Source organism: Vespula vulgaris, chromosome 7, assembly GCF_905475345.1.
Source record: "Vespula vulgaris chromosome 7, iyVesVulg1.1, whole genome shotgun sequence".
Lineage (NCBI taxonomy): Eukaryota > Metazoa > Arthropoda > Insecta > Hymenoptera > Vespidae > Vespula > Vespula vulgaris.
Window position 1 is genome coordinate 5,111,651 of NC_066592.1, and position 15,085 is coordinate 5,126,735.

The window sequence follows — 15,085 nt, forward strand, 5'->3', positions numbered from 1 at the left end:
AGAAACGAATATAAGGCATAACTGTATACTTGAAGATCATGTCAAATTTTCTTTGTTTATTGATAATATGTAAATACAATTATATATATAGATTTTAAATATATTTAAATATATATAATTAATTTTATTTGACTTGAACTATTATTATATTTTATTATAAAATACAATGTCGTTTATCACAAGTAAAGGCTGTTTTCAAATTAACGCGCGATTTTATCAATGGTTTTGAAAGTCTCTACATTTACAGTCAATGTTGTAGTTATGTTTTCATCTCACGTGACCAGTCATTAAAGTTGCAACTACATCAAATATGTATGGCCTATATACTTTTTAAAATAGTGATAGATTTCGAATATTGTGATTGTTTTGTTTCTATTTACAAGTATTGATTATAAACTACGAATAGAGAACAACAAGTGTTATTATATCTTTATCCAAAATGAAATGCCAATATTTATCAAGCTCCAATATAAATTATAATATATATGAAACAATCTCATTTAGATGCAATAATGAATAAAAAATTTCTAATTGCGATATAAAATATATGAAAATATTATTAACAGTATAAAAAATATTGGTCGATGCGAAAAAAATTGCAATTAATAATTAATGACACGTTCAACTGACAACATGGCGAATGTATTAACAGAAGCAGTATATTCGAGTATTTTCATGTCGTTATGTGATGAATAAGAAAAGTACAATTCTATCAATTACATTCCGTAATTTGATTCTTTAAAGACGAATATAATATTCGAATTCAAATATAAATATTATATTATATATAATACGTTTTTGCATAGTTCTATTATATTTAAGATTCTTTTAAAATTATTTATGAGAGAAAAATGGGATTATTAAATAATTGACATAAAAGAGTATCATGATGTTATATATAAACAAGTTAAGTTTTTTTATGAAGATTCATATTCAGTATAGTGATACAAACTTCGTGAAGTAAATAAAGAATAATGTAAATTGTTTCTTTCATCTATACTTAATTAATTTTGTCTATGGAATTATAAAAAGTGCAGTAAATATACAAAGGATAAATAAAGTGTAGTAAATATACAAAGAATAACAAAGTGTTGTACCGTGGGGTGTAATGAGTGGATCTAGTTTTCGAGGACGGGGGATTGAACCACGGGATATTCATCCAAATGGCCCAATTGGTGCTTATCGTGGGACCCGATTATCTCACCCACGTTTTAGTCAATCCCATTTATCCCATAATAGATTACCACCACCAGAGAATTGGCCAGGAAGATCAAATCATGGCTCAACTTTTTTATCTTGGAGCAATGGAAAATTCCAACGTCCTATTTTTCGTGGTATATCCCATTTTCGTCCTAATGGTAGAGGAAGGGGTACAATTTATAAAGGAAATCTACGTTTTGACTCTAATAGATCATCCATTGTGCCATATTCCACAGATTATAATAAAAGTGTTGGAAGTCCTAAAACAATGTTCATGCAAAATCAGAATGATGAAGATCAATCAGAACATGTTAAAGATGAGCCATGTTTACAGCAGACTCCTTTACTTGGATCTGAGGAAGAACGTCAACAAAAGATTACTGAGACTGCAGTTCGGTTGAAAGAAAAATTATCTACCATTACCAAGGAAGATATTACTAATTTGTGGCAAGATGATCTGTCTACTATACCATCGTCTAATGTAAAAGACAAAAATATACTTAATTTAGGTATGCTTAAATTAAGGCATGAACAACCTGAACTTAATCTTACTTTTAATGATTTTAAAGACATAGGTAGGATTGACTCAGACAATATAAAGTCTGATAAAAATGATGGTATTAATGAAGTTAGAAATGTATTTAATTTTATACATGATAATGTCAAGGAAGTAAAAAATAGTACTAAAGATATTGATGTAATAGATATTGAAGAAAACATTCTACATGATGTAGAATCTATGACAATTATTAACAATATAATTCTAACAGAAAATAAATCACAAAAAGTTAATGGTCAAAAATTGCAAGAAGGGACCAATTCTCCACATAGTATGTCTGTTACTTTGTCAAGTGTTTCAGAAGCATGTAATACAGAATTAACATACTCTTCACGTGGAAATACAGGAAAAACAAATATGTTACAACCTCAAAATGTTTTACAAACTGATAATACTCAAATACAAGATCATGAATTAAATACAAATTGTGTGAATACATCATTACGGTATCAGTCTGAATATACAAATTCTGATAGTAGGTTTAATATAGAAAATTTACAAAAATCATCTGATGATATACAATATGAGCAGGGAAATGTAATCACAGAAATGCAACATTCTTTACATAGATCTATATCAAAAAAAACAAAACAAAAATCTCATTGGATACCATCACAATATCAAACAAATTCCCGTAGAAAGCCTTTTAAATCGAGATGGTCACACAGAAGACATAGCTATATGTATAATAAATCACGGAATGAATCAACAAGATTTGATTTACATACATCATCACTGCATTTGCAGAGAAATATGACCTCTTTAAATCAAGATTCACAATATAATGCATTATCTTCATTTGATCTGAGCAGATCTCAATCACAATTTCCTACAATGCCAAAGTTAATGCATAATAAGGATACTTCACAGGCTGCATCATGTGTAGATCACAATACTTTATCTTCTATATCTGTTAACATTTCTTCAAGCCAAGAAGATATTTTACAAACAGTGCCAGTTTTTGATTCATGGAAGTCATTTGCAATGAATTATAATACACATAAAGAAAAAGTAATGAATATACCAAATTTTAATCCTCAACAGCCACCACCCAATTTTAATAATCAGAAGGGAACATTGCCATTCAATCAACATCTTTTGCCACAAAATCAATCAAATTCAACAATACATGCATTTAATTCTTCGCAATCAAGTGCAGTTTCATTAAATCCTACAGAATTATATAACTCTGCAAATTTTACTGCACCACCAAGTACTACACTAGTACAAACTACAACTTTTTCTACATTATCACAAATAAATATACCATCATCTTCAAGTTTTTTATCAACTGCTCCAATTAACTTTTCACCAATGTCAACTCATACAGCATCTTTACAAATGACACCTTATGAAGTACCATCATCTGCAACAATAAACAAAGTTAAACATCAAGAATTGCTTTATAACAAAACATTAAATCTTGCTCCAATTTCCAATCAAGATAATACTGTTCAAGATAAGGATGAATTTCAAGAGATGCAAGAAGCAATGCAATTTGCAAAACAAGCTATGAATATAATAGATGATGTAAATATTAATACTGAATCTGAGCAAAATCTACATACTGGAATTCACCCACTAAATACATCTGTAGAACAAGAAGATATTAGTGATTTATCATCATCCTCTACACAAATACATCAAAATATTAATAAGGAAAAAGAACAACTAGATCAACATTGCAATAAGTTTACTAAAGTAACTTTAAAAGAACAAATTATAACTGAATCTCATGAGTCACCTAACTTTGAACTTGAAAAACAATTAGATCAAAATTGTGATGTTGAAGAAAATGCCCTTGTAAATAAACAGACTCGACCAAAAGTCATGTTTCATTTAAATCCTAAGTTAAACAAAATAAATAAACAAGGAAAATGGCATCAGAACATTGAAGATGGTGAGGAAGAACGATATATTCCTTGTATATCTCCATCAAACATGCATGGAAAAGAATATTCCAATCAAAAGATTGAAGAATGTACTAATCAAATGATTAAAAATAATCAAGATAGAACCACAAAATATAATATAGAAGTAAAAGACATTGATACAATTAATAGTCTCACTGATGAATCACGAAAATCTAATGTAGAGTCTCCAATTTCTATGATTTCTGATAATTCAACCACACAAAGACCTCAAGATGTTATAAAAAAAAGAAAGAAAGTAGAATCTCCTCCATCTGAATCTTCATGGAAAAATAGAATTATCACTCGTTTCTTAAAGATGAGTAAAAATGATATTCGTAATATGATTAACAATTCTAGTCTTCGAAAATTTGATATTGCCATGAAACATCTTGTCAAAGAAAAAAGGTCATCATTATCGTTAGAGATGCGAAATACTGAAGACGAAAAAATAAAAGGTTATGATAGAGAAGAATTCATGAATCAGTTAAATGCAATGTTAGATCCAACAGCTATCGTTGATATCACCAATTTACCTACAGATTTTATTCATCATTTAAGTGAAGTATTACAACTTGATGCCATACCATTAGAATCAAATGAAAATATTTTTAGTCACACTAATGATGAAGGTCAGAACAGTAATTCTAATGAAGAAGAAATATTAAATAATAATATCATTCCAGAAGATATTAATTTTGAACAGATAAATAACAAGACAGACACAGAATATAATAATCAATCAAAAGATGAAGATGGTAGAATTACAGCTTCTATCATTGCAGAATCAAATATTAATGATAATAATATAGGTTCAGTTACAAGTTCTACTAAGGTCAGTGAAAACATAATATTAGATTCCAATGAAATATTTTCTAAGACACCAGTTGAAACTGATGGTGTACAGATTATCAATAATGTACATATAGCAGAAAAAGATATTACACAAAAGAATGTTGAGAAAAGAAAACAACATTCACTATTCAATGTGACTGATTTAGATGATATACTTTCAACTGTTACTGTAAAAGCAACAGGTGAATTAAAATCATCAGATTTGGATGAAAAATTAAAGCCTACAGTAAAAGCAAATAAAACATATGAAATAGCAAAAACCTCCATCCCCACTGAAACTATGTCAGTAAATACTACATCATTTACTTCTAAATCAAAAATTTTCGATTCTACTAAACAACATGAACGTAATTCAGGAAATGAATATATTTCTAAATCTGAAAGGAATAATAGATGGGCTAGAAGAGAACGAGAAGGACCAGATGCTTTTAGGAATCTTACAAAGGAAGAATGGGAGGCAAAATATGGAAAACAAATAAGAAGTTTATCATCACATTCTTGTAAAACACAAATAAGTAGATATAGCAACAATACAAATTTAAAAAATACAAAATATAATAGAACTTTAAATTCAAAAAAATATCAATCTCCGCATTCATTTAAAACGAATAAAAGTTCTTTAAGTTATAAAATCGCTTTTTCCAAAAGGGTGTCTGAGGAGGATAATGTAGAAAATGATTGTAATATGAGTAGTTCAAGTCAAAGTGAGACAGATGATACTAGCACTAGTAGTGATAATAGAACACCATCTGACGTAACTAAGCTTCTTAAAGTAATTAAAGAAAAGGAAAAGATAGCTAAAAATAAATCATTAAATGAAACAATAAGGGATGAAGTAACAGCTGAGATACAGCGTAAATGGAATGAAGAAGGTAGGAAACGAAAATATCATAAAAAAAATAAAAGAAGAAAAGAAAAAAAATTAAAATATAAGAAAGGAAGAAAGAAAAAGAAAAGGAAAATATTTGAAAGCAGTTCTAATTCTGATAATGATCAAATTGATAGATCTAGCTTACTTACAGAAATAGAAATTAAAAAAGAAACAAATGTTAAAGAAGAATCCAATGCTGCCTTAGAAAAAGGTATTGGACCTGATATACAGATGGCGAATAATATATGTTCTAAAAAGCAGGAGACTACCAAGACATTAATAGATAAGGAAGTAATTTTGGAAAATAAAGACAAATGTACAGTACAAGAGAGTAATAGAATTACATTAATCCCTACTATAGTACAACTAAAAACAAAAGCACAATTAAAATTAATTCCAGAAGCATCAAAGTGCACAGAAGAAACAGAATTTATGAAAAACACTGCTGAAATAGTACTAAATGTAAAATGTCATGAACAAAATAAGATGCCTATATTAAATAATGCAGATAAACAAAAAATAATTGAAAACACATTTGAAATAAATGAAGGATCAGAATGTTTAAATAATAAATTAATAAATATTACAGAAACACAGCATACTGTTCTTAATAATAATGATAATACAATTAAGAACTTAACTAATACATCTGCTATGGAGGAACATCAAAAAGAAAAAATGTATCATTTAGGAAAAGAAGCATTGTCAGTAACTACTGTTCAAGAATCAAATACAGAAAGATTAATGGATAATAAAACAACATCTAAAAAGATAGACATAAAGGCATACAAAGCACGTGCATTACAACGAAAACTGGAAAATGAAGAGAAAATAAACGAGGAAAAAGCAGTAGTAAGTAATAAACAGACAATAAATAATGACATATTAAATGATAGTTTGTCAAAGTCTATGATAAATGAAAAAGAAAAACGAGATAATTACATTTTGCAGCAAACTACGTCTCATGTAAATTTGAAGGATAAACATTCTATTACAACAACAGATAAAATATCTTCAGATTCTAGCAAATTTAAAAATATTAAATCAGAAGGAAGTAAGGAATTAAAATTAAAAAAGGAAAAGATAGAAAAAATAAAAAAGAAAAGTGAAATAAAAACAAAAATAAAAGAAGCAAAAGAAATATCAAGTTCTAATCAGGGAAAAGTAAATAATACTTCTGATATTCTAAACTCATTCGGAAATGGAATTGAAAAAAATCAAATAAATGTTCAAGTTGATAAACATGAACATGCACAATCTATCACTGATCATGTATTATTACCAGCAAATACAAAGTCTTCAACAGAAAAAATGTTTATTAAAAATGAAGAAATTCCTGCTAATGATATTATACTATCAAAAAATGAATTGAAAAAAACATCAAATGAGAAAAATGAAAAAATTGTTAATGATATAAATAATGCTGAATCATTAATAGTAATTATAGATAAAGATAAATGTATAGAAACATCAAAAACAATAAATATTAAAACGAAATCTATTAAAACAAAAGCTATAAGAACTTTAAGTAACATCCAAACTAAAAGCACAAATAAAGATCATAATCCATCTATTGTCAAGTATGATCAAAATAACTTAAAATCTAGAAGAAGAGCCACATCTACTTCTAATGAAATATCTATAGAACAAGAAATCTACAACTTTTCAATTACAGAGGAATCTAATTCACAAAAAAATAAAAGTGAGAAACAATCCCAAGAAAACAAAAAACTTCGGGAATTATCACAATATAATGAAAATATAGAAAATTCAGGAAAAAATGCATTGCAAAAAAATAAATGCATAGAAACTAAAATTGCTGAAAATGTCTCTGATTGTGTAGGATCTTCTACTGATTTTCAATCAAGTTTGATCAATGAATGTCTTGTGCAAGATGAATCACAAAAGAATACGAAAATATCAGTAGATTGCACAAATATTACTAGTATAAATGTAATTTCTCAGAATGAACAAGATAGAAATTTGACAGGAGATACTACAACCATAAATCAGACTGGTCAAAAATTATTAGAGAATTCAGACAATCTCAAAATTGGAGAGAATATGATAAATTCTACATTAAATACGTATGGTGAAATGATCGATAATCAATATTTAATAAGAAATAAAATAAATTCGCCTGAAAGTATAGGTAGTCCATTTAAAGGGTTTGTTGCAGACCCTGTTGAATCTAGTAGCTGTCAACATATATTAGATTTAGAAGCAAAATATGCAGCTACTGTTAGCAAAGATAACATTAGACATGATGAATATAAACAATTGCAATCATTTTGTAATGATAAATTCGATCGGCATAATTTAAATAATCAAGATACTTCGGCGTATGATAATAATATTAACAATAATTCTTTGAATGCAGTTGAACAATTAAATAAAGATGAAGGGACATTATCTTATGAAAAAAATTTCAAGAAGGATGACAATGCGACAGCTATCCTAAACAATAATTTTAATTTATTAGACAATAAAAATAAAAAAAAAGAAATGACCAGTAAAAAATATTTACATAAATATACCAAAAATTTTACAAAAAATGAGAATGATACAAATACACTTGAACAGTCTGAATACTCTATTGAAAATAACAAATCTTTACAATCAATAAATGTTGAAACAAATACTCAAAATGTATCCAATAAACAAGATGAAATATTTGTTGGATTAAATGAATGTGAAGAAAATGCAGAAATGGAAAAGTCAGATATTGATACTGTAAAAGATTCTTCAGTTAAGGAAAAACAATCATGCAAAAAAGACATTTTAGATTTTGTATCTATATCTGATATAAATATGTCAGACACAAATAATACAATAGCTTCTTCATTCAGTGGCATATCAAATAATACTTTGAACAATATAATTAACACTGACACTGATTCATCTTTAGCTTCACTAATTGATAGCAATGCAATTGAAAATAACAATGTAAATATGCCAAACCAGGATATAGCACAATCTGTTACTAATATAGACTCATGTGAAGAAGAAAGCACAAATGATAATAATTCATGCTCAAATAATGATGCTTATACTAATTTTAATTCTAATTTACCTATATCTATATCTAGAGAGGGCTTTTGGAAATCGCCTACAAAGAAAACAACAAACAAATTAGAAATTCCAACGAAATCTTCTTTGAAAGAATCTAAAAATATTTTTACAGTTATGGATTCTGTTAAAGAAACTGTGAAATTGAAAAATCCTGATACAACAGTACATGCATATGATGATCAAAACATAGATCATTTTGTAATTGATCAAATATCTGAGAAAGAAAATATTGATAATGTGATTATTAATTCAGAGCAAAATAAATGTTCTCAAGATGTGCAGGTTGCATGTATATCTGATGATAAAGATACATATGACTGCCCAGATATAAATATATCTCAAACTGTTATAAATAATACAATACATGATGAAATTTTGATTCCATCTAATCAAACTACTTTTATTAAAGAATTAGTAAATAATAACAAAAAACATAATCCTACTGTTGAATTAGAAAGAATAAGAGAAACAAATAAATCAATAATAGATAAAATACAAAACAATGTAGACAAAAATGCAATTGATGAGGATCTAGATATAACTTCTTGCATAAAAACACAAAAGCAAAGTAAAAGAACAAGTAATTTGCAAATGAAACGTGAAATAAAACATAAAAGTAATACTGTACATATTACAAACACAAATATAAAAGAAGAAATAATGGCTAGAATGATAGAAATAGATTTGGAAATTCATAAATTGATGACAGAAAAAATGACCTTGTATCAAATGCTGGAAAGTGACTCTTTACTATTAAATAAACTTCCATTGACTAGTAATTTGGGATCTGAAATGAACAGAGAAAAAACAATGTCAGTAAGACTTCAAACATCACCTACTTTAATATCACAGACAATGCAAAATGCAGAGATAAGCTCTGTAGAGCATTCAGATTATATAATGAAATCAAATGCAAACAATGCATTATTCGAAATAAATCAAGATGAAATAGAATCAAGAATTATAAATATTGATGGGAATAAAGAAAAATCTTTATTGAGGGAAGAAAATATAAATATCACACAAAGTATTTCATCTCATAGTCCTAAAGATGGATTATTATTAGAATGCAGTGAAAGCTCACAATCGTTATCGATATTTAAAGATGAAGATAAAATACAAGAGGATAATCAATTTAAAGAAAATCTGGATACATGCAATTCTATAAGAGAATCCTCAAAAAATGTAATAAAAAGTACTTCATTAGAGAATATAACTTATTTTGAAAAAGAGAAGCATCTTTGTACATTACCAAGTAGTGTCACAAAATCATGTGATGAAAATCAACAAGTAGGCGGTACATTACATGAGAGAAAAAAGCAAAAATCACAATCCCTTGAAGCATCTAAAGATAACACTTCAATACAAGCATCTTTAATATATTCTGATGATAGTACTTGGGGATCTTTTGCACCATCATTTGAAGATATGGAAGAGAAGAAACATAATACTGGTCTTGCTCTTTTAGAGGAAACGTATAAACGAGAAATGGCTGAAACTCGAAAATTAAAAGCAAATGCACGTAAAAAGAAAAAAAGAGAACTGAATAAATTTTTGAAAAGTGTAAACTACTTGACACCTGAAGAAGAAGAAATTCCCCTGAATACATTGTATATTAAAAAATTGCAACAAAAACGAGATCTACTTGATTCATTGGATGACAAGAGAGAAAATTCTACTATTGATAACTATGAAAATTCATTTGAATCCGCAAAAATTTGGGAACATGCAATAGAGGTAATAAATGCTGTTGCAGAAGATAGGGTGAAAGATTTGTATGTAGAAAAAAGTAAAGAGAATGGGAATGAAAATTTGATTACATCATCAAATAAAATAAGACAAAATACAGCTATTTGTAAAACTGAAATACTACTAAATTCAAATAAATCTTTACAAAACTTAAATGAAACAGAACCTGCTTTCTCTTTGCTAAATTATGATCATGAGCAAAATTCTATTAAACATTCATCAAGTATTACAGATAAGAATGTAATTCAGCAAAAGTTGAAACAAACAGAAAAAGAAGGGAATTCAATTAAAGATATTGATGTACAATCTATTGCAGTTTCTTATAATAATCCAGAAGTAAATTCTGCTATAGTGGATATGTCAAATCATGATAATATTAGTCAACAAAAAACTTCTTTGATTGATGAAAGATTTACTAATAATCATATTTCTAGTATATCTATTCTTACAGAAACTAATCAATTAAATATTTCAAATGAAAAATTGAATAAAGATCAAAATAATCATACATTACAAAAAAATTTAATACCAGAAAATATAAACAATTTTATAGAAGTGACAGAGAGGACTTTAAAAGGATCTGATAAGAAGGAAGATAGTTTAATAAATCAGGATACTACTGTTAATATTTCAATATCTGATAAACTTAAATGTAACAACAAAACAGAAGAAAATATTAAACAAAACACTTGTTTGTTAAAAGATGAAGGAATAAAGATACCAAAAATCGTATATGAAGCAGATGAAGTTATTTCTAATACATCTCAAATTAGTAATATTCAGGATAAAAAAACAGTCAAATGTAAAATCAGTAATAAAATACGAAGGAATTCAAAATCTACAGAGGATAATGTAAAATATATAGAACATGATAATACTAATTTAAATGGAGAAAGAGATTCACCTAAAGTTCTATGTAATTCTAAAGACATATCTCCAATGCATCAAGAACTTGAGAATACATTATCTAATGTGAAACGAAATCGTAATTGTCAGAAATTACAAAGTAATAAGGATAAAAAATATACCAATCCTATAGAAAATGAATCATCTATCAATTATCAGTCATTCATATTGAAAGAGAATGTAATTGAACGATTTTCATCTAATGTTGATTCTGAAATATTAACACCTAAAATACGAGGTACCACGGTTAAAAGAAAAATACATAATCAATCAGAAATGATGAATTGCAAAGTAAGATTAGTTGATGTATTTAAATCAAATATATATCAACATACTCTAGAAAAATTTCATATAGATTCTGTTAAATCTCATATAACTATCTGTAAATCTACTTCAACAGAAGCTACAATAAATTCAACACATTTTGCTACATCATCTAAAACAAGAGAAGTAGAAATAAATAAATCAAAAGATATAAAAAAAGTTAAAAATATATCTGACAATGTGCAAGAACAAACTTCGAATTTATGTCAGAAGCAAATAACAAAAACACATAGTACTTTGGATAATAAAAAAGAACTAAAATCTCATCATAAAGTAAATCCACTACTTACTGATGAACATTTATCCTTGGAATCCAATAACAAAGTTATATCATTAACACCAGTAAAAACTGCTCCTTCAATTATGAAGATGTTGCCACAAGATGAAAAAGTAGATATTGAAATTGTAGAAGAAAGAAAAAAAGATCAATATACCATTGATCCTCATCATGATGAGGAAATACCATTATCAGATGTAATTAAAGAAGATGAACAACCATTAAAAAGACAATATACAGTTCATAAAGGACCTATATTAGATATCCAGGTAAAAATGAAGATTGGATGGTTTTATTTTTTTCATTCTTTAAGTAATTTTTCAAAAATGTGAACTAAAATAATTTATGTGTAATGAAAAGCCATAAAAAACTTTATTTAAGAAAAAAACATTGAATTATATATTTAAATAATATTTATAATAACAAAATATATTTATAACATTTTATACATTTATATTTATAATAACAAAAATATTATAAATATTATATATTCTAGGTATTTGGTGATACATTTCTAGCAGCTAGTGAAGATGGTTCAATATATAGATACAGTCAAACATCTAATGGAATATTAAATATTTATAAAGGTCACAGATCAGCAGTTACGTGTTTGTATATCCACAAATCCAGTGGTGTTGATCATCCAAGGAACTGGGTATATTCAGGTTCTTTGGATGGAACTTTGCGTTGTTACAATATAAAGGTATAATAACTATGATCAATTATGCTTCAGTTATTATTATATTATTATATTTTATATATATATATATTCTTTCTTTTATTTTAGACTGGTGTACCAATTAATAATGTTGCAAATGTTGGAAGTCCTGTTCAGTGTATGGATCAAGCTTGGGGTATAATATTTATTGGTACTAAATCAGGACACGTTTCTCGTTTTCATATAAAGGTTTGTATGATATATTTTTTAATTTTAATTTGATAAAAATAAATATCTATTGTATTGTAATATATTATAATAATATATTATAATAATATTGCAATATATTATATATTATATAATGTTGTTTTTGTATTATAGTTTGGTATTATCAAAGGTGATAGCATACAATTTTCTGATAAATCTGTACTTGCTCTAAAAGCAACAAATGAAGGTCCACGAAGAGTTCTTATTGTAGCATCACGTAATCAACCAATAACAATACGAGATGCACAAAATGGATTGTTTCTTCGGACAATTTGTGGACAAAAAAATCATACCGTTTACAGTTTGATGCGAAATAACAACTTGATTTATTGTGGTACAAGTAGCACTTCGATACTTGTTTTCGATTTTACTGTTAGTATATAAAATTTGTAACTGCACACAATATATTATTATATATAAAATTGTTATATTTATTTTTCTTATAGAACGGAGAGCAAAGAGTCCAATATGATGCAGGTGTAGGTATCGTTTGCATGCGCCTTTATCATAAACTTTTATTTGCTGGCTGTTATGATGGGAATATTTATATTTTTGATATTCAGGTAAGATCTTATTTAATTACAATTATATCTAAAATATGTAAAATTTGCTATATGAATTGTTTGATTACTTCTTTTTGTAGAATCATAAACTAATTTGTAGTATACCTGGACCAGGAAATATGTTATTGAGTATGGAAGTTGTTGACAATAAGGTATTTAAAATTGTGAAGATAATATTAATATTTTATAAATAATAAAATTATTTTTTGTATATATTACTTGTACAGCTATAGTTTTTACATAAAGATGCATAAAAATATGAGAATTTATTTATTGTAGATCATAGCTGGTAGTAAAGACAAACGCCTGCATACATGGCAAATACCGAAGCAAGTACAAGTGGTATCTCGTGAAATGACAACAACAGAGTTGTATACATAAATCTAGTCTTATATTGAAGATACGCAAATACCTCCAAGAGTATTGATAGTATTGGTCTATAATCTACTTCTTTGAAGCCTATGTACAGAACTTAATTATAAGTTAAACAATATACACATATTATGTGTATATTTAAAATTATAAATTTATGTTCGTAGATAGATAGTGTACACACTGATTGCACATACGTATATTTATAAATAAATTTGTACAGAAATTAAATTATATACTATAGATATAATATAAGATTAGTCAATTTATAAGAAATTAAACAAATCTCTATTCTTTAAAAGTATTAAGAAAACAAGAAATTCTTGTATTTAATTAATATATATTGATATACAATGATTACTGATATTGATATAGCAGTAATTAACTAAATTATAGTAACTTATAGTAAGTTAGTATGATATGGATGATATGGAAAATAAACCTCAAGTGCCTTGTGCACATTAGGAAATTCTTGTTTTCTCAAAACAAGGCAATTTTTGTTATTTTATTTTTTCTTATGAATACTTCTTAAAAATTCCAAAAATTATGCTTTATATTTTCATACATTATGCACACACACACACACACACACACAATATATATATCTGTAATGCATTACATATTTTCGTACGAAAATCATTTTATTTGATTTAGACTTCATTTAAAGATTAAATAGCATTTTATAACTAATTTTGTTTTGATTTATAATATATTTTGACTATATAAATTCGAGAAATTGCTATCATGTAATTACTACTATAATAAGTAGCTTTGATATGTTAATTATTGTAACATTAGATATGATATTAATGTTCACAAAAAGCAATTTTTATCTCACTACATAACGTGTCTATAACTAACATTGCTAGAAAAATGTGTTAAAAAATTATTTTCTGTTACGAGTAATTAAAAAGCTTTTTATTTTTTTTTTGCATTTGACATTTTTCAAATTATGAAAAAATTATTTTGTATGCCAAGCACATCTCATTTCGTTTTGTTTGGTTAAGTAAATGATTAAGTTTGATTAAATAAATTTAGTTTATTTAATTTAATTAAGATAATTTTATTATGAATATTGTAAGAAAACAATAATATATAATATGTTTCACTCAGTCCAACAAATAGAAATTGTACTATTGTGCACATTTGTTCTATATATTTCTATATATTGTGATATTGGTTTTATTACGTTTTAAATATGAACGTATACATATTATTTTATTATTTGTTAAAATATGACTGCGTAAATTATAATGTGCCCATGTATTTTATGTCGATGCACTTCATACACAATAGAACAGATTGTACTTATAAAATTAATTTTCAAATATACATTTTTTTAATGTGCATTACAAGAAATAATTACATTATGTACTAAGTGTATATGTTTACTATGTATTGAATATTCGTTGTACGAAATAATAAAGAATTTTGTTTAAGTAAATTACAACCATGTACACTACAACTGTGTTGAAATTCATGAAATATAATAAAATATCACT

At 26.5% G+C, this 15,085-nt stretch overlaps 1 protein-coding gene across 3 annotated transcripts; it reads left to right on the forward strand.

Annotated features, from left to right (window-relative positions):
* The first annotated feature begins 273 nt into the window (after positions 1–273).
* LOC127065246 (protein PFC0760c-like) lies at positions 274–15,027 on the forward strand. 3 transcript variants are annotated; one of them, XM_050997328.1, is made up of 8 exons: positions 274–6,247; positions 6,347–11,992; positions 12,220–12,426; positions 12,511–12,630; positions 12,763–13,020; positions 13,095–13,211; positions 13,292–13,363; positions 13,491–15,027. In XM_050997328.1, exons 1-8 carry the CDS (start codon positions 1,109–1,111, stop codon positions 13,590–13,592), a joined length of 11,661 nt encoding a protein of 3,886 aa, XP_050853285.1. In that variant the 5' UTR covers positions 274–1,108; the 3' UTR covers positions 13,593–15,027. The 3 variants fall into 3 exon arrangements, with proteins under 3 accessions (XP_050853285.1, XP_050853286.1, XP_050853284.1); XM_050997329.1 differs by having other exon boundaries at positions 274–1,334; positions 1,437–11,992; XM_050997327.1 differs by having other exon boundaries at positions 274–11,992.
* Positions 15,028–15,085: the final 58 nt, after the last annotated feature.